The sequence below is a fragment of the Canis aureus genome, chromosome 13 (assembly GCF_053574225.1).
Source record: "Canis aureus isolate CA01 chromosome 13, VMU_Caureus_v.1.0, whole genome shotgun sequence".
Lineage (NCBI taxonomy): Eukaryota > Metazoa > Chordata > Mammalia > Carnivora > Canidae > Canis > Canis aureus.
In genome coordinates this window covers 28,888,208-28,909,495 of record NC_135623.1, presented here as the reverse complement: position 1 = coordinate 28,909,495, position 21,288 = coordinate 28,888,208, and the positions used below count along the sequence as shown (strand labels likewise).

Genomic DNA, 21,288 nt, shown 5'->3' with positions numbered 1-21,288 from the left:
GATGTTTTTATCTTAAGGCAGTGAGCTAGATACTTAGTAGTCTTCTTAGCCATCTTCATTTCTTTAGTGGTTGTTTTAATTCAAGGTATTTTTGTGATGAACATCTAAACACACCCAATCAGATCAGACTTATGGAAGACTAGATCTAATGTGACAAAACAGATTTTTCATTCTTCTGTTTCCAAATTATTAAAAACTTAGGTGGATGTTAACTGTTTTTGTTCTTATTTTTGAGATTTTAAGATTCTGAGATTCTCTTAAAGAAAGGTCTTTAGGGCATACATGTAAGCCAAATAATTTTTAAGAACATTGAATACATTCATTTAGTTTTATTAATAGCACATAAAAGGTACTCATTAATTAAATTGCTTAAATAGTTGATGAATTTATTTTGTGTGCTTAAATGTTAAGAGCATTGCACACTTCTTGCTGCTGCTAATTGGTATTTCGGAATCATAGATGTGGAAAGGAACTTACCTGTGATATCCTTGCTTTACAGAAGGAAACTAAGACCCAGAGTTATTTTAAGTGACTTTTCCACTTTTATTTAGTTAATTAGTATGAGAACTAAGACAAAGCCCAAGATTCCAGGAGAATCAGTCAACTATATTTTTCTGCTTATATCATGCATAGTTCCTGGCTTTGAATTTTGTTTTTCCTCTTGAAGAAAAAGGAAGTCTTAGGAAACTCAGTGCAACCATTTCTGTATTTTATTCTTTCAAAATTAAATTAGCTACATAACTGTTTGTTTGTTTGTTTGTTTGTTTGTTTTTTAATGAAAATACCAATCAGATTAACTTTGTCATATTTCTGGCATGTAGTATTCATATATAGTCTTTAGTCTTTGTCTCTGGTGCCAGCAAAGTGCATGGCCTGTCATATTAATATCCTTACAGTAATATTTGTGGTGAATAGATGAAAAATAAAACATTAAATTTGTAAATGTTAATTATTTTCTATATTTGCATCTTTATTTTCTTTATTTTCTACCAATATGTCTACATTTTTATTCTATTTTTATGATAAACCATTATAAGCAGTTAACATTTGGTGATTTGAATAACAGAATAGGTCATACCATAATTTAATACTTCACTTTTCTATAAATTTAAGTTAGTTTTAGACTTTTGAGGTGTTTTCAGGTAAGGCCATATAGCCAACAGAGATTAGCGGATCATAGGCATTCATCATTCTTTAATAGTGAAAAAAAAATTTGAGGACTTTGCTAATGGACTAGGGGGAGTGAAGGAAAAAAGGTCGAGGCATCCTTAGTCTTTTACTCCTTTGAGTGCTCTCTGCTTTAATCCTAAGGTTAGAGTGCTCTCCAGGTCAGAATTTCTTCTTCTGTAAAAAGAGGTATTTTATAATTTTTAACTTCTAGAATACTTTCTGTTTATAGAATTCCATGCTTTTAAAAGTGTTTACAGTGACAAAGCCTAATGAATATCTCCCAGAATCATCAGTTGTTTCAAAATAAGCAAAGTATGATTCTTAACCTCAGATTTCTTTATTATAAGGTTGTTGGAGAGAGTTGAGTTTTCACTTTTTAGAATTAATCCTAGAAGACATTAAAGATTGAGAATTAAATATTTGGAGATATTAATAAGACAGAACAGATTTTAATAGCATAAGAAACAAAATGTGTCTATTGACATTTTTCTGGTATATATTAGAGATATTTGTTTGTCTTAAGAATTAAATATTTGGAGATATTAATAAGACAGAACAGATTTTAATAGCATAAGAAACAAAATGTGTCTATTGACATTTTTCTGGTATATATTAGAGATATTTGTCTTACTTTGTTTCGATGATGTTTGCAATAATTATTAGTGTTGGTGTTTTGTTTCATGTCAAGTAATTGTTTGCAGTTTTGAATACATTGTTGGCCTCTTCTTTTTGTCTTTCAATTAAATTTCAGTAATGGTTTTGAAATGTGTATGGGTGGATATTTGTCCTCAAGATGTGTATATTAGTATTTAAATATATATTGTGGGTAAAAATAAGTCCATACATATATTCCTTTTTAGGTAACCTTACATCTATACTCAGATATTATGTAAAATTGCCATACTCACTATTATATTCCATAGTATTCCCTGATTTGTTATTTTTATTGGTCAAGATTGAATGAGGATTTTCTGTCTTTATTAATATTTTCAATGGGTTAATGGTGGTGAGGAGTGGGAGTAGAGAAGCTAGCTTTAAATAGATAGATCATGATAGCAAATTCTTTTCATTTTTTTAAATATTTCTAGTTCTACAGCCTTTTCAAACTGCAAAACAGTATCTTACTAATAAGTTCATATTTGTAGCATGAATTCACATGAACTGTTGCTTTGTATAATTCTTTTCTTCCACATTTTTCCCTGGGCTCAGCCAGCTTGCATTTGCTCGTTTATCTTCCCTCTGCAAGGAAAAAAGCTAAATGGAAAACAAGGATCGGTTTTCAGTTTTTTAGAAATGTAAATTGTTGACTACCCAAAATATAAACATTATAAATAAATATAAATATTTCAGCTAATAAATGTCAGTGATTGATGTGCCTGGGTGCCTCAGTCAGTTGAACATCCTACTTATGATTTTGACTCGGGCTATAATATCAAGGTCATGAAAGCAAGCCCCACAGTGGGCTCCCCACTCAGTGGGCAGTCTACTTAGAATTCTCTCTCTCTTCCTCTGCCCCTCCCCTTGTGTTCTCTGTGTGTGTGTGTGTGTGTGTGTGTGTGTGTGTCTCTCTCTCTCTCTGCAGTAAATCTTTTGTTAAAAAGTAGTGAAACGAAAAAAAAAAAAAAGTAGTGAAACGGATGCCTGGGTGGCTAAGTGGTTAAGCCTCTGCCTTTGGCTCAGGACGTGATCCTGGAGTCCCTGGGTTGAGTCCCGCATTGGGCTCCCTGCATAGAGCCTGCTTCTCCCTCTGCCTGTGTCTCTACCTCTCTCTCTCTCTCTCTGTCTCTCATGAATAAATAAATAAAATCTTTTTTAAAAATAAAAATTAAAAGTCAGTGAAATTAAAAATCTATAGAATCATTGGAATTAATAGAAAATTCTTAATTCAAAAATAACCTTTCAGTTGCTCAGAAAATAGTAAGCAATCTAAAACTACTAAAGAGTAAAATTATGCACCCTAAGTAGTTTTAAGAAAGAGATCCAGTATAATGGTATGATATGTATATAATGATTTAAGACAGCAGTGGATTTTGACTAATATATTCTGTTTTTTGATGGTCATCTCTATTAATTAAATTCACATAAAATATATGAATTCATTTTCTTCTCTACATTTTGTTTGCAGAGGTCTGCTCTATATAGGAGCCCGAGGAGAGGAGAAAGGCTGAATATGAGATGAGGACTCTTAGTAGGAAATACATTATGTATTACAAATTGATTAGCTAGATTTTTATGCTAATTTGGAGGAAATATATAGGAAATATATAGGAAATATATAGAAAATATATATAGAAAATATATAGAATATATAGAAAATAAAATAAATATTTATATTTATTTATTCTATAAATAGCTAGATTTTTATGCTAATTTGGAGGAAATATATAGAAAATATATAGAAAATATATATAAATGAACAGATACTGTAAGTCTTCTATCTAGTAATTTTTACCCCCTGTACTTGTATATTGTAAAATAGGTATGTTAAATAGATTTAACTTTTTTTTTTAGATTTAACTTTTATGGCAACTTGAAACTGTTGAAAAAAATCGAGGCTCATTTGAATAGAGTGTAATGGTTGATCAGTTCTGTTTGCCATGGGGATTAAAAGGGCAAATGGCAATGCAGACTTCCTTGTTCTAAACTAAATATGAAAATTTTTTCCATTACATAGAGGAATCAGATTCAGAAATCCATGTTCATGCTTATTTTCAGAGCAGCTCCTGAAATGCTAAAGTGATAATGTGCAGCCATCTAAGCTGCTATAAAGTTTTTCTATTTAACCAGATTTGCTATTACGTTTCGGTTTCATCTCCTTTTACGTTTTCTTTTCCTCATCCTGGAGAAGTCCCAAAAGCAATAAATTGCATGTAAATACATAAATAAATACTAAATGAGTGGCTAAAAAAATAGCCATCGGGACATATTCTCCAAGCTGATGTTCCACAGAGCGCTTTTCCACATGTAATAGGTATACTGCAAATTTTCTACTTAAATAATCTTGAGAAAGTTTAAAGAAAAGCATAAAGTTAAACAGGTTTCTTCCTTCCATTTTTCTCAGAGCCTTTAACATGTTGTGATTTTTCTTAGAGAAGGTTAGAATGCATAGCATTTTCCAAATCCATATAACCAACTTCTACCACAAACAAGCTCCTCACTATATTCCAGAATAATTTTCTTAAACTGAAACTATAATAACAAGTTTATTGTTCTTCTCTTTCACCTTTAAATTACTTGTTCGAAAAATCATCAGACCTGTTATAAAAATAGTATTAGTTATATCTATTTTTTTAGTATGTTATGTCTAAATAAAAAGCTTAAAGTTGATAAATAGTGAAAATTATAAAACAGTGGATGAAAGAGTAGTATTAAGCTTAGCGTAGCTTGAGCATTGTGGGCCGTCAAGAGGGCAGGTATCCTGCCAGTTAAGCTCATCTCTTTGGATCTGTGCATTGGTAGAGATGAAGCTATGTGTTGCAGAATCTCCAAAAGAAAGTCAAACAAATGAAATACTGATAACTAAAATGTTTTCTTTAGTGAATTTTCTTCTTGCCCTGTGCTTTTAGGAGGTCAAATTAAAAGTAACAGAAAACAAATAATTAGACACTTAATTCTTTAATTAAAATTTTAGGTTTAAAAACATAATACCAGTATTTTAGTAGAAACATTTAGTAAGATACAGCTCTTCTAATGCTTCATGAGGTGTGCCTGACTTAGGAGTTGTATGTAGTGCTACTATAATACCAAAAAGACATAATCTTCCAGGATAGTCTAGAAACCTAGAGGTGAAAACAAGATAGAGAACATACGGAGAAAGAGAAAAACATTAAATTATTTCATTATGAGATAGTGCCATAAGTCATTCAACCAAATAGAGAAAAGAGGTGATACTTTCTCAAACCAGATGATAAAAACAAGCCAAAATAAAGTAGGGAGAGAATTTTCATCTTTCTCTAAATCTGTTGCTCGGTCAAAAACACCCTCTAGAGAAGTTCTTGACTTACCTTGAGTAAAGTTTGTCTGTAATTAGAATAGAAGCAATACAGAAAACCAGTCCTTTAGAAATAACTTTAACCAATAAGTAAGAGTTAATTGATGGAATTGAGGCAACTGGGATTTTGGATGACAGGTGACCTTGTCATCTTAGGGTTAATCCTAGAAATGATGAATCATGTATTCTAGTTTTAGAGAGACAGATTTCTAAAAAATAAAGAGCTCAGAGGAAACGAAAGATAAATCAAAAGGAATGGGGTTTTCTGAAAGAATTTTGAAGAAATTAAATGATTCTAAGGAGTTTGAGATGTGTTATACTCTCTGAACTTAGAGCTTTAGAGAACAGATAGAAACAATAAAGGATAAGGCATAAAACCAGGAATAAATTCTGAAGTTTGCTATGATATATGTATAGTTTCAGGGAATTTAAAGAGGAGAATTACAAATTGGAAAGCATACTAAAACTAAACAGCTCTTCTAAAAAGTAGAATTTAGAGGGGAGGGGCAAAGTGGTATAAACTAGATAGATTTAATAAGCAGCATAGAAAATAGAGATACTCTACTTCCAAGTGTTCTCTTGGAAATGTGGATTAGATGATAATATCACTACATAAACTATTAATGATTGAACTTTCCAAATAATATTAATCATTGGAGGAAAGCTTTTTGTTGTGTTGCAGGGCTCTGTCTTATCTTTGCTTATTCAGCTCTTCATTAATTAATTACTACTCTCTTGACATAGATCGCATGCTTTTGAAATGGTGCGTGTCCTATGACAGGGTGGAACTTGGGCTTCAATGTGTCAGATGAAATGTAGTGAAGATAAATACGAAGTCCTCTTTATATCAGAAAATCAGTCACCAGGAGTAAGATGTTGATTCTAAAGCAGTTTATGTATAAAACACTGGACTTTCTAGAGAACTCAAAGTGTGAACAAGACTATGATATCTGCCAAAAATATCATTAATAAACGCACAGTGGTAGGAATGTAGGGGGTGTAGTCATCCCATCCCGTGTGTTGAATGATGCCTTCAGTCCTATCATTGTACCTAAAAAGACATTGGCAGTCTAGAGTTCAGCCAGATAACTTCACATATCATCTAGCATGGTATTGCAGGGAAGGAACAAAGGGCCTCAGGGGACTGATGTCGCATGACTTTAAAAAAAAAAAAGTGTTAGGAAGAACTTGAAAAATAAAAGTTAATATGATTATTTCCAATCAAAAATTTATCAGAGTGTATCCTTGAATTTTTGAATGGATGTGTAACCATATTTGAAAACTTCTTAAAACCCATAAAATGGGTGGCTCAGCGGTTTAGCACCGCCTTCAGCCCAGGGCATGATCCTGGAGACCTGGGATCAAGTCCCGCGTCGGGCTCCATGCAGGGAGTCTGCTTCTCCCTCTGCCTGTGTCTCTGCCTCTCTCTCTCTCTCTGTCTCTCTGTGTCTCATGAATGAATAAATAAAATCTTTAATAAAATAAAATGCTGAACTTATTATATTCATTCACATGTTCATATATAGTTATTCACATGTATCTCCAACTAACAATTTTTACTTATTACTATAGATCATACCTCACTCCTGTTAGAGATGAAGAGTCTGAATCCCAAAGAAAAGCAAGATCTAGACAAGCAAGACAGTCTAGAAGATCAACACAGGTATATTTAATGTGTATCATATATAAAGCTCCAAAATAAATTGCCTTTCTCTTTTTCACTTCTCTGTGAAAATACTGATATTAGGGCACCTAGCTGGCTCCGTCAGAAGAGCTGGAGTCAGGAGTTTGAGCCCCACATTGAGTGTAGAGATTACTTCAATAAGATTTTAAAAACTTAAAGAAAAAAACTATCGATGCCACTGTATAATGCACGTAAATCTTAAAGATTGCTGGGCAGCCCGAGTGCTCAGCGGTTTAGCGCCACCTTCAGCCCAGGTTGTGATCCTGGAGACCTGGGATCAAGTCCCACGTTGGGCTCTCTGCATGGAGCCTGCTTCTCGCTCTGCCTGGGTGTCTCTCTCTCTCTCTCTCTCTCTCTCTTTCATGAATAAATAAATAAAATCTTTAAAAAATAAATAAATAAAGATTGCTTTAGTAATCCTCCCCTAGCCTTTTGTACATGGTGAGAGTGTTAATATTATATTTAATCTAATTAACATATGCCTTTGTGTATCTTTGAATATTATTTTTTGGCACAAAGATGGTATTTGGCACAAAATGGTATCTGGCACAGATAATTCAGTAAGTGTTAATTAATCAATGTGCCTGGTAATTATTAATTCTATGAATATTTGTAGGGGAATAGGTCTATTACGTTATAGATATTTCAAACAGCTAATGTGCACGTATGAAGAACATGTCACTCAATCTAGTTGCCATCTCCTTAACTTCTTTGCTGTTCTAGTTATCTCTAATATATCACCTTGTGTGTATCCTTTCCTACGGTTGAGGAGCGCCAAAGTCCAGATTCAACTCCTTGATCTTTATTCTTATTCACATTTCAAGCTGAATTATTTGCTATGATCTTAACATACTTTTTGTCTTTGTACCTTTAGTTCTTGAAATCCAACCTGTTCTTCAAGCCTTATCCTTCGAAAATTATTTCTTTGCCAAAATTATCTTTGCAAATATATACATAAAAATATACATATAAATTCAGTATATAAACAATGTATATATCAGTTTTTCCTTCTTTCTCTGAACTTCTTAGGAATTCATGTGATATTTCTGTCATCTCCCCTTTGTTTTTGTTAATTTCTCAAATATAGAGATTATTTCTTACACACATTTTATGTCTTTCCCAGTACCTATTATTGTGCTTGCTCATGATAATTTCTTCATAGGATGAATGTGACTTGCCAGATAGAAATTGTGTTTCAATTTTCAAACCAGTTCCAAACATGTGTATTTGACTTTTAATACATTCATATTAAATTTGTCTACCTACAAAATATTCTTTGAAATAAGCTGTAATGCCTCTCATGATTAAATTCACCTTTTTTGTGTACAGGGAGTAACATTGACTGATCTTCAGGAAGCTGAAAAAACAATAGGAAGAAATCGTTCTACCCGAACCAGAGAACAAGAAAATGAAGAAAAAGAAAAAGAGGAAAAAGAGAAACAGGATAAAGAGAAGCAAGAAGAAAAGAAGGAGTCCGAAACATCTAGAGAAGATGAATATAAACAAAAGTACTCTAGAACATATGATGAGGTAATAGTATATCAGCAACACAGCTAGGTCACATGGTATGAATAGTTCGTGTGACTCAAAATACAAAAGATTTATATACCAACAGACCGTATACAAAATACTTAAAAAAGATTTTAACTGGAAATCTGAATTATTTTGAGACGATTAGATCATTATTTTTCCTTTCAAATGAACTTAGTATTTATGTGTTTTAACTGTTTAATACTTTAAATGGATATTAATTTTAATATTTCACAGACTTACCAGCGTTACAGACCAGTATCAACTTCAAGTTCAACCACTCCATCCTCTTCACTTTCTACCATGAGCAGTTCACTCTATGCTTCCAGTCAACTAAACAGGCCAAATAGTCTTGTAGGTATAACTTCTGCTTACTCCAGAGGATTAACAAAAGAAAATGAAAGAGGTAAGAAGACCAAATTTTGAAAACACTGTGTTTTCTACAAATAATCCTTTGAATTATTTTTTTTCTTTTATAGTTGAACAGAAAAGAAACAACATTCTAAACTGGAAATCATTCTGCCATTCTTAGAGAATATGATGGATGAGAATGAGAAGAGTAGAAAATAAAAGTAAAAAATTACATAGTCTGGCATTGATACATATATCTTTATAATTCAAGACTTCACAAAAATCTTTAATGTCCACCAACATAGAAACAAGTCAGTATAGAAGAACTGGTGGAAGACTCTTTCTCCCAGCAGTTTATTAGTGTCTTAAGTTATTTGTTGCCTATTGTATGAATCATAGTTCTTAAATTTTTTTGTGTGTGAAATGTTTTAAACTAAAATCACCTACACGTGTCATGTCCTTGCTAAAACAGAATTGTTTTTAATGCCTATTTCTTGATAACTAGATTTCTTTTTTCAGCCAAATGCTGGCATATTGATGATCACTATTAATATTTCATATTATTTCATATAAACTTTGTATTTAAATTTTGTAAATTCCTACTTTAAATCAGAGATAGGTACCACATGAAATCATTTCTAATTGTAGACATTTTATATTTTAAAGGAAAATCTCATAGTATTAATCATGATGATACCAGTCATCATATAGGATAAACTTAAGAAAATTAAATTTTTCTTAATTTTCAGCTGACTTATTTTGGTCAGAAGTATTTTGGTTCTTTTTTTTTTTTTTTTTTTTTTTTGAGATTTATTTTTATGTTAGAGCACATGCACACAGCTCTTGTGAGAGGAACAAAGGGAAAGAGAGAATCTCAAGCCCCAGACTCCCTGCTGAGCATGGAGCCCAACTCAGGGTTTGATCCCATGACCCCAAGATCATGACCTGCGCCAAAATCAAGAGTTGACGGCTTAACGGACTGAGCCATGCAGGTGCCCCTTCAGTTCTTTAAACCAAAAAGTGTGTGGCCCACAAGTGTGAGGCCCACATAATGTCTGTAAAAATTTTAAGCCAATTTTAAAAATTAGAGATATTTGCATGAAAGTTTAGATTTTCATCCTATATTGAAAAATTAGAAGATTTAGCAACAGTGTCTAAAAATTCTCACATATCAACAGCTAGCTAGAGCGAGCCCTGAACTCCTTGGAATAGTGCTCTCCTGACCCTTACTATCCATTTATATTATCTGGATGGTCACTCTAGGCTTTGGAGTTTGAGATCTTTGCTCTATACTGGTTCTAAATACAACTCTAAAAAACCCTCTTGATATTATAATTTTGGAATTTCTTTTGCTGTGACTGCTTGCTAATGACATGAGACTTTTTAAAATAATATTTAACATTACTTTGTTAAATAGATGTCTGCTTTTTAAAACAGATATAGAGACATTAAAAATGTCTTTTTAGTATAGGTCTAAAGCTATTTTTAACTGTCCTAGAAAGGAAACAAATTTTGAGGCTAAATTTTTTTATGTTGATTTGTTTTTAATAAAATATAAAACTTTTTCTGGAAAAAAAGGGTTTGTTCTTAGATACTATCTAATAGAAATGGAATTAATACTGTATTTATTCTACTACTAAATGAGGACTGGGAATAGTAGAAACAGATCCTGATAAACTTGGATGCCAGCTTGTTCTTCCATCAGTAGGAACTGTTTGGTTTTCTTGAAGTGTTAACTTTGGGTTTAGTAACTATCTTTCTGTCAGACATTAATAACCCAATCCCTATTCTTTTCATAGGATTCAATTATTTTCTGTCCAGCAGATATTAAGTGTGTCTTTTGGCAGAAATTTTGTATTAGACCCTAGGAAAATGAAATAATTAAAATTCTTGTCTTGGTCAAGGACCTATCCAATGAGAGATACAAATACATGTATAAACTGAGTTCATGGGAGCACTGAGAGGCAAAAAATAATCCTGATAGAATTTTAGGTTTCCTGAAGGGGGTTGACTTTGAATTGTTTTTACATTTTTCTTATAAAATAGTGTCATAGTACATTACTACCATGTGGTTCATTGTAATCCTTAACAGAAGGAGAAAAGAGAGAAGAGGAAAAAGAAGGAGAAGATAAATCACAACCTAAATCAATCCGGGAACGACGGCGACCAAGAGAGAAAAGGAGATCCACAGGAGTTTCATTTTGGACACAAGATGTGAGAACCTATTAACATATAACTACTTGATAGTATATTTAATCTTTTCAGAAGTACATACTAATGATTTCTTATGTACCTCAGATTACATATTCTTTAGATCATCATTGTGTGTTTTGAGTTAAGTCGTTAAATCAGAAAAGTTCTTTATAAGGATAGTTAATGAGTACTTTGATTTTTGGTATTACTAAAACGCAAGAGTTCTGTCTCAATTTTGAAATAAAAATAAGACCTACAGCTCAGGAGATATATTGTATAGTGGCTACTAAACTGCTTTATCTTGAAGATTCTTGAAAGAAAGATGCTTTACATATTTTTATTATTACATGTTAGTTTCAAATATGCAACATAGTGATTTAACCATTGCATATGAAACCACAATAAGTATGGTTACCATCTCTCATTATACAATTAATTACAGTAATATTGACTATATTCCCTAAGCTGTACTTTTCATCACCTTGACCTATTATATAACTGGAAATTTGGACCTCTTAATCCATCTCATCTATTTCACCTGTCCTCCCATTTGCTCTTGAAACAATCAGTTCATTCTCTGTATTTATGAGTCTCTTTCTGTTTGTTAATTTTTCGGGCCTTCGGAGACCGCATAAAAATAAAATCATGCCGTATTTATTTTTCTCTGATTTATTTCACTTAGCATAATACTCCTAGGTCTATCCATTTTGTTGTGAATAGCAAGATTTCATTTATTATGGCTAATATTCCATTGTATATATTTCCACATCTTCTTTATCTGTCGATGGATACTTAGATTGCTTCCTTGTCTTGGCTATCACAAATAATGCTGCAGTGAACATGGGGATAAATCTATCTTTAAGGATTAGTGTTTTAGTTTTCTTTAGGTGAATTACCCAGCAGAATTACTGGATCATATGGTATTTCTATTTTTTTTAAGATTTTATTTATTTATTCATGAAAGACAGAGAGAGCCAGAGACACGGTAGAGGGAGAAGCAGGCTCCATGCAGGGAGCCCGATGTGGGACTCGATCCCAGGACTCCAGGATCACACCCTGAGCTGAAGGCAGATGCCCAACTGCTGAGCCACCCAGGCATCCCTATTTTTAATTTTTTGTGGAAGCTCCATACTGTTGTCCATAGTGGCTGCACCAATTTGCATTTCTACCAGCAATGCACAGAAGTTCCCTTTTCTCCACATCCCACCAACACTAGTTATTTCTTTGTTTTTGAAGCTAACCATTCTGACAGGTGCAAGATAAAATCTCATTGTGGGAATTTTTTTTTTTTTTTTTTTTGCATTTCCCTGATTAGTGACATTGAGCATCTTTTCATATGTCTGTTAGCCATCTATGTGTCTTTTTGGAAAAATGTCTTTTTAAGTCCTCTGCCTATTTTTTTAATCAACGCTTCTTTTTCATGTTGAGTTGTATGAGGTTTTTATTTTTTTTTTTAATAACCCCTTACCAGATATTATTTGCAAGTATCTTCTTCTTCTTCCTTTCAGTGGGTTGCCTTTTCATTCTGATGATGATTTTCTTCATTGTACAAAAGCTTTTTAGTTTCATAAGTCCCATTTGTTTATTTTTGCTGTTATTTCCCTTGCCTGAGGGAACAGATCCAAAAAAATACTGCATAAGGTTGATATCCAAGAGTTCATTGCCTGTGTTTTCTTTTATATGTCTTTAATCCATTTTGCGTGTCTTTTTGTGAACAGTATAAAAATAGTCTACTTTCGTTCTTTTTCATGTAGCTGTCTAGTTCTCCATTTTTTTAAGAGACTGTCTTTTCCTTATTATATATTCTTTGGCTTTGTTGAAGACTAACTATAGGCATGGGTTTATTTCTGGGCTCTCTGTTCTGCTCTGTTGATCTGTAGGCCTATTTTTGTGACAGTACTATAGTGGTTTTATTACTATCACTTTGTAGTGTAGTGTGAAATCTTGGATTGTGATACTTCCAGTGTTGTTAAAATTCTTTCTTAAGGTTGCTTTGGCTTCACAGAGTCATTGTGGTTCCATATAAATTTTTAGGATTATTCTAATTCTGTGAAAAATACTATTGCTTTTTTGATAGAGATTGTGTGAGTTTGTCGATTGCTTTAGGTAGTATAGACATTTTGACAGTATTTTTCTAGTCCATGAGCATTGTGTATCATTTCATTTATTTGTCATCCTCAGTTTCTTTCAGCAGTATCTTATCATTTCAGAGTATAGGTCTTTCACCACCTTGGTTAAATTTATTCCTGGGTGGGCAGCCAGGGTGGCTCAGCGGTTTAACGCCACCTTCAGCCCAGGGCCTGGTCCTGGAGACCCGGGATGGAGTCCCACGTCGGGCTCCCCACATGGAGCCTGCTTCTCCCTCTGCCTGTGTCTCTGCCTCTCTCTCTCTCTGTGTGTCTTTCATGAATAAGTAAATAAAATCTTAAAAAATAATAATAATAAAATAAAAAAATTATTCCTAGGTTTTTATCTTTTTTGATGCAGTTGTAAATGGGAATTTCTTTTTATTTCTCTTTCGGCTAGTTCATTATTAATGTATAGAAATGCAACATATGTTTTTGTATATTGATTTTGTATCCTGAACTTACTGAACTCATTTATTAGTTCTAATAGTTTTGGGTGGAATCTTCAGGGTTTTCTGTATATGGTATGTCATCTGCAAATAATGACAGTTTTACTTCTTCCTTACTGATTCAGATTACTTTCATTTTGTTTTCTTGTCTAATTGCTGTGGGTGGAACTTCCAGTACTATAGTGAATGAAAGTAGCAAGAGTAAGACATCTTTGTCTTGTTTCTGATCTCAGAGGAAAAGCTTTCAGCATTTCACTATAAAGTATGTTAGCTGTGGGCTTCATCCAAGGCCTCCTTTATGGTGAGATATGTTTCCTCTAAACCCACTTTGTTGAGAATTTTTATTGTGAAAAGGATATTGAATGTTGTCAAATGCTTTTTCTGGAAAAAAAAAATGCTTTTTCTGCATCGAGATAATCATTTTTATCCTTCATTTTGTTAATGTGTTGTATCATATTGATTGATTTATGGATATTGTATCTTTCATCCCTAAGATAAGTCCCATGCAATCATCGTGAATAATCTTTTTGTTGTTGTATTTGGTTTGTTAATAATTTGTTGAGGATTTATGCATATATGTCCATCCATGATACAGATCTGTGATTTTCTTTTTGTGTGTCTTTGTCTGATTTGGTGTCAGGGTAATGCTGACCTTATAGAGTGAATTTGGAAGCATTCTTTCCCCTTCAGTTTTTTGGAATAGTTTAAAAAAGATAGGTATTAGCTCTTTAAATGTTTGGTAGAATTCATCTCTAATGCCATCTGGTTCTGGAATTCACTCTTTGCTGAGCATTTTCTGAGTACTGATTCAATTTCATTACTAGTAATCAGTCTGTTCAGATTTTTTTTTTTAATTTCTGCCTGATTTAGTCTGAGATTATGTGTTTCTAGAAATTTCTTCTAATTTGTTGGCATTTCATTGTTTTTAGTAGACTCTCATATTTCTTTGTACTCATGTGATGTCTGTTATAACTTCTCTTTCATTTTTTATCTATTTCAACTCTCTTTTATTCTTGATGAGGCTGGTTAAAGGTTTGTCAATTTTATCTTTTCAAAGAACCAGGTCTTAGTTTTACTTATCTTTTTAATTATTTTTTGGTCTGTATTTCATTATTTCTACTCTGATCTTTATTATTTCCTTTTTTTCTGCTAACTTTGGGCTTTGCTCCTTTTCTTAGTCCTTTACATGTAAGATTCAATTATTTGAGATTTTTCTTGTTTCTTAAGGTAGGCCTGTATTGCTATAAACTTCCGTTTTAGAATTGTTTTTGTTGCATCCCAAAGATTTCGAACCGTTATTTCGTTTATGTCCAAGTTTTTTTTTATTTCCTCTTTGATTTCTTCGTTGACCCATTGGTTATTTAGTAGCATGTTGTTTACTACCATGTGTAGCTTATTTTTTTTTTTTTTCAGTTTTCTTCTGATTTTTAGTTTCATACTATTTTGGTCAGAGAAATACTTGATATGATTTCCATCTTAAATTTATTGAGACTTGTTTTGTGGCCTAACATGATCTGTCCTTGAGAATATTCCATGGGCACTTGAAAAGAATGTACTTTGTTCTGAGATGGACTGTTCTGTATAAATCTATTAAGTCCATCTGGACTAATGTGTCCTTCAAAACCACTGCTTCTTTATTGATTTTTCTTTCTAGATGATCTGTCAATTGATATATGTAGAGTGTTAAAAGTTCCCTACTGTTATTGTATGATTTTTAATTTTCTCCTTTATGTCTGTTAATATTTGCTTTATGTTTTTGGTGTTCCTGTCTAGGTACACTTATACTTAAAATTCTTATATTCTCTTGTTGAATTGATCTCTTTAAAAACATTATGTAATGCCCTCTGTCTCTTTTTTGCGGTCTTTGTCTTAAAGTCTGTTTTGTCTGACACAAGTATTGCTACTCCAGCTTTTTTTTTCCCATTTTCAAGGAATATTTTTTTTCATCCCTTTTACTTTTAGTCTATATGTGTTTTCGGATCTGAAATGAGTCTCTTGTAGGCAGCATACCATTGGGTCTTGTATTTTTTAACCGGTTTGTCATCTTTTGTCTTTTGAAACAGTCCATTGACAAGTAAAGTAATTATTGATAGGTACTTACTCTCATTTTGTTCATTGTTTTCTGGTTGTTTTTGTAGTTTTTCTCTGTTTCTTTCTTCTCTTGCTCTCCCCTTGTAATTTGAGGACTTTCTTAGTGTATGCTTGGATTCCTTTCTCTTTGTTTTTTGTGTGTCTATTTCAGGTTTTGTGTATCTATTTACCATGAGGTTCATATATAATATCCTATAATAGTCTACCTTAAGTTAATGGCCATTGCTTAAGTTTGAACACATTCTAAAGGTACACATTCTAATGTAGTATTTAGGCACCCAACTATAATGGGGTAGCAACAAAAGGAAATCCATTATATTAAGTAAGAAAAGTTGGATTTCATAAGCTTGGCAAGATTTAGGCAAAGGTCCTATTATATTTAGGTAGTTTATCAATGTCTTGGGAGTTAACAGCACAACAAATATAAAATACCGTCTTTCTTCCACTGAGCCTCCAGTTTCTTCATTCCTACTATAAATGTGTTTTTGCTAAAACATGTTTTTAGCTAGATGGTCTTTTTTCACCAGGTATATTAACCTACTTTAGATTGTGTCATGCAGACAAAATAGGGTAGAAAAATTCCCACTTAAAAATCAGTCGTGGGGTGCCTGCAGTTAAGGGACTGGTTAAGGGACCAATTCTTGATCTCCTCTCAGTTCATGATTTAAGGGTCATGAGATTGAGCCCCACGTCACGGTTCCTGGTCAGTAGGAGTCTGCTCAAGATTCTCTCTGCCCCTCCCACTGCCCCCACACTACCCCCCCTTGCTCATACATTCTCTCAAATAATAAATAAATAATAGAAAATTATAAATAAGTCTTTTTAAAAAATTAAGAAATCCTAAAATATTTAAGTATCAAGTCTTTTTTTTTTTAAGTATGAAGTCTTTGAAATTTATTTTCACTTTTCTAAAGTAAATTGACAATCTATTTTATTTTAGAGTGACGAAAATGAACAAGAACAACAATCAGATACAGAAGAAGGATCCAATAAGAAAGAAACTCAGGTAAAAAGCATTTTTCTGTGTGTTTAGAAGTATTCATATTTTTAAGGATTACTATTTATTCGTGTTCATATTTATTCATGCAAAACAGTTACTGCACACTGTACCTACATGCTACGGTTAGACTCTGTTTCTCTGGGTTCAGGGATAGATAGACTGGAAGGGATACAAGGAATATTTTAGAGGCAATAGAAATATTCTAGATCTTGCTTGTAGTACTGATTTTCTGAATATATACAACTGTCAAACATCAAACTGCATACTCTAAGTGTATAGTTTATTGTAGGTAAATTAATTTTCAAAGTTGAAAAGAAAAAAAGGGATATCGAGAAATGGGGAGGGCAAAGTTACATTCTAGAAATGATAGTAGGTCTAGTAGGTCTTTTTAACTTTCTTTACAATTAGTGCTTTAAAGGACTTTTATATTATCACAACTGATCATACCAACAATCTTCTCAAAAAAAGGCATTTTTTTTTCCTCAGTAGTGATGAAAAACTAAGGCAAGTTTGAATGACTTAAAAAATTACATAACTAGCAAATACTGAAAGTTTCTTCCCACTAGCTATTTTCCCGTCTCTATTCCCTAGCATTTGGCTGTGGAAAAGCTGACATGCTTTAAAGAGCTCTATTTACATAGGGGTAGAGCCATATAATATGAGTTAGTTCTAATCTTCTAAGCTCAGCAGGATCTAACCTGAAATGACATTCTGGTCATATCATCTTTATTTTTGACTTAGAGTTCCTAAGTAGAGCTACTGAAATTCTTTTCAGTCAGCAAGGATCTACAATAATATGAAGTGAACAGAAGTTGTTACCTGTGCTATATGACTGTGGATGCTACTTTTAGGGTGAAGTTTCCTATTTTGTCCAAAAAGGTACTTTTATTTTATAATTAAGTAACCAGACAGATATTGAAGAACTAAATACTGCCAAGGGTAAACTATTTGCAGGGTTTTTATCACTTTTAAACCCTTTGCATATCAACTGTCAGCACTCCCCCAGTTCCCTATGTCTTGTGTTTATTATCTTCCGTAAACTTAACCATTGTCTTCCCTTCCCAGTGGTACCCTATGAATACCTATCTTTCAAGGAAAAGACAATAGAAGGGTAAAAAGGAGGGAATGGGTTAATAAACCATACCCAGCTGTCACTTCTCACTGCCTTATCACATGGACCCACATCCCACCAAGCTGGAAGAGAAGGGAAAAGATTTTCTGACTTCAAAGTTGTGACTTTGAAGCATATTGATAATTGTTGTGTTTAAGTTTTCCTTTTAAAATTATACATGAGATACACTAGGATTGAGTAGAAAATTCTTCCTAAGAAGAAACATTTTCTTAGTTCCAAACAATTTCAATAGGTTTCATTCATTTTAAACAGGGGATTATTGAACACTTGCTTTTGTGCTAGCATTTAGTTACAAATAACAGAAAACCCAACTCAAACCGAATTGAACAAAGAGAATTTATTACATTCTCCAGTTATATTACACAACCCTCTATGTCCACTTCATCCTCAAGCAGGTTAACCTCACAGGGCTAGGATTACAATAATTGGCTTAGGCCAGACAAGTTCCACCACTAGGATATTGCAGCCACTTTGCTGCAAATGTGGGCTATATACCATCTCACTTAAACTGAATCTCTAGTACACCCTGAGGAAAAGGAAGAATAAAGGTTAACACTAACAGTGTCTTACTACAATAAACTAGAAAAGTGCTTCTAGTCATTAAGTATACCACTCTTAAAAACTTGTAGCATCAGCCCTTACTTTTCCATGTAAAAGTATTAGCAGCAAAATTCTTCTGTGTTTTCTGAAATAAATAACGTCGTCATCTGAAAAGTGTGTTTGATAACAGAATGTCCATTCAGGTTATAGAATAAACTTTTACCATGCAAAGGACATTAGTAATAAATCAAGGATTTAAGTATGATACCAAGGCAAGAAAAAGAAAAGATTAATAAGAGATTGGATTATTTAAACATATAAAACTAGAATATGTCAGAAAAAATACCCTTATTAAAGTTGAGACACATTTGCTCAGTTAAAAGCAAATAGTCTTAGCTGTCTTTTATAACATTTAAAAGATTAGGTACCCTTTGGCACCTGGGTGTCTCAGTTGGTTAGGCATCTGCCTTCCGCTTGGGTCATAATCCCAGGGTCCTAGGATCAAGCCCCACTTTGGGCTCCATCCTCAGCGGGGAGTCTGCCTCTCCCTCTCCTTCTGCCCCTTCCTCCTGCTCCTGTGCTCTCTCTCTTGCTCTCTATCTCAAATACATAAATAAAATTTTAAAAAATAAAAAGACTCAAGGAAAAGAAAGACCGAATACATGAAATTTATGAATTTTACAAAAGAAATATAAATGGCCAGTAAGCTTGAAAATGCATTTAATCTCATTAATAACCAAAGACATGACAGTTAATATAAAAAGTGAAATTGGCAAAGGCTCAGATTCGGTATGATCACTATTGAAATAGTATTTATGGAGATTAGTTTAACAGTACAAATCAGAAGTTCATATGTGGATACGTATACAAAAAAGATCACAGTCTTGTTATCTAAAGGGTTGGAACGGGGGAGTTTATAGAGGAACTTTTTATGCTATGGTACTTTCATACGAGTTTACAGTACTGTAATTAAGTATTTTTACTTTGGAAAAAGAATTTTAAAACACAGGAGCTAGAACATTACTTTATGAAATAAAGACATATGCTAAATGAAAGAAGCCAGTCACAAAATAGACATACTGTATGATTCCACTTACATGAGTTATCCAAACTATTCAAACTCTTAGTAGAATTGTGGTTTCCAGGGACTGGGCATAGAAGAATATGGGGAGTTGTTTAATGGGGATAAAGTTTGTTTTGCAAGATGAAAACGTTCTAGAGATATATCACACAACAATGTGAATATAGTTAACACTCTTGAGCTATGCTCCTAAAAGTAGTTCAGATGGTAACTTTTATGTCATGTGTTTTTTATTACAATCTCAAAAATGTAAAAAATAACCAATGATAGCACCACGATTTTTAAAGACAAAGAAATGGAATTTGAGTGATTTCTGTGACTGCTTGGAGTTTTTATTTTTTCTTAAATTTAAATCAGTGAACCAGAATGCAAACTGTCAGGAAAATGGCAATGTTTTCATTTGATAGGTACACTTTTTATTTCACACACAGATATTTTTTTGAATTTGAATATCTCTTGGAGGTTTTTGGTTCTGTTATTTTTTAATTAAAATATAATTGACATACAATATTGTATTAGTTTCAAGTGTTCAACATAGTGATTCATTATTTGTATATATTGCAAAATGATCACCACAATAACTCTAGTTAACTTTCATTCCCACACATGGTTACATACTTTTTACCTTGTGATAAGAACTTTCAAAGTCTATTCTCTTAGCAGTGTGTGAATTTGAATCTCTTAAAAGTTGAAATTTAACTTCAAAATTATTAATTGCCATAAAACTAATGAACAAATCAATGAAATTAAAGCACTACATCAAAAAGATTAGGAAGCAAGTGCAAAATTAAAATTGGTTTTGCAAGGAAATTTAAATAGACTTTAGTAAGGCATTTTTAATCCTAATTAGACTTGAAACAATCCCAAAGGAATGCAATAATTTTACAGTGCATTCAAAGATAAATATAATGGGAAAATACAAATAACCTAATTCAGAAATTTAACAAACCATTTCTGAATAGTTGCCTTACAGAAAAATATAGTTTGAGCAAGATTTTTAATAGCAAAGAAAAGAGCTAAAGATGACCACCAAAAAAACTACTTTGTCTCCAACTAAAATTCTTTTACCTTATTAATCATTTCACCATGTAGATAAGAAGAGTTATGAAACATTGATAAAGTATACCACTTGCTTGAGAAAGTTAAGTCATAATTTCCTATCTCCAGTTGCAAAACTTTGTAGCTTGATTTCTAGAAAGTAATTTTAAGCAAAATTATGTCCATATTATTGTACATAAACACCTTAAGTATTCATTTGCCTCTTGAGTTATTGCCTCAGAAACAGAAAAAAATGAGAAAAATAGTTGCTTTGGGATGTCACATACTAAACTTTATATTTCTTAATGTAAACAAACATATTGCTTTCTCCTGCTGAATAGGGAGAAGTAATAGGTATATGTCTTAGTCTCCTTTTTTTCTTCTAATTAAAAATATTGTTTGGTGGCATTTGTAGGAATTCATAAAAGATGACCATAAATTGCCAAGTGTAATTGTATGGATGGTCATTGTGCATGAAAAATACATAGTGACTCTGTTCTAGAACTTCTTTCTAGGAACAATCACAGTAAAGTTAAAACATATATGTATAGTAAATAGATTAATAGTGTGAAAACAGTATAAATTTTAAATTTACTTCATCAGTTAAGTTACTTTAATGAGAGTATAAAAATTTAATATGCCTATGTTTGTTTTTCTCTTTCTAGACGGATTCCATTCCTAGGTATGTTTTACATTTTTACTGACATTTTTATTTGTGGTTGCTTAGATATTTATAGATTTTGTAAGTTAATAGTAAAAATCTGTAGATATTTAGATGACCCAATAATTGTTACCATCTTTCTTTGTCAAAGCTTTTATGTCTAGTTCATTAGTCACAGTAAGTCACTAAGAAAGAAAATATCTTCTTAAATCCTTATAACAGTGATAACTTTTTAAGTTACTTCATTTTAA

General features: G+C 32.5%; 1 protein-coding gene across 6 annotated transcripts in view; it reads left to right on the top strand.

The window, feature by feature from the left end:
* PPP1R12A (protein phosphatase 1 regulatory subunit 12A) overlaps positions 1-21,288 on the top strand; it is a 139,693-nt gene that overhangs the window by 102,678 nt on the left and 15,727 nt on the right. For all 6 annotated transcript variants that reach the window (XM_077845622.1, XM_077845616.1, XM_077845620.1 and 3 more), the window contains 6 exons: positions 6,734-6,824; positions 8,175-8,375; positions 8,613-8,781; positions 10,819-10,940; positions 16,526-16,591; positions 21,042-21,058. In XM_077845622.1, the coding sequence (XP_077701748.1) occupies positions 6,734-6,824; positions 8,175-8,375; positions 8,613-8,781; positions 10,819-10,940; positions 16,526-16,591; positions 21,042-21,058 (666 nt within the window). The remainder of the gene's footprint in view (positions 1-6,733; positions 6,825-8,174; positions 8,376-8,612; positions 8,782-10,818; positions 10,941-16,525; positions 16,592-21,041; positions 21,059-21,288) is intronic.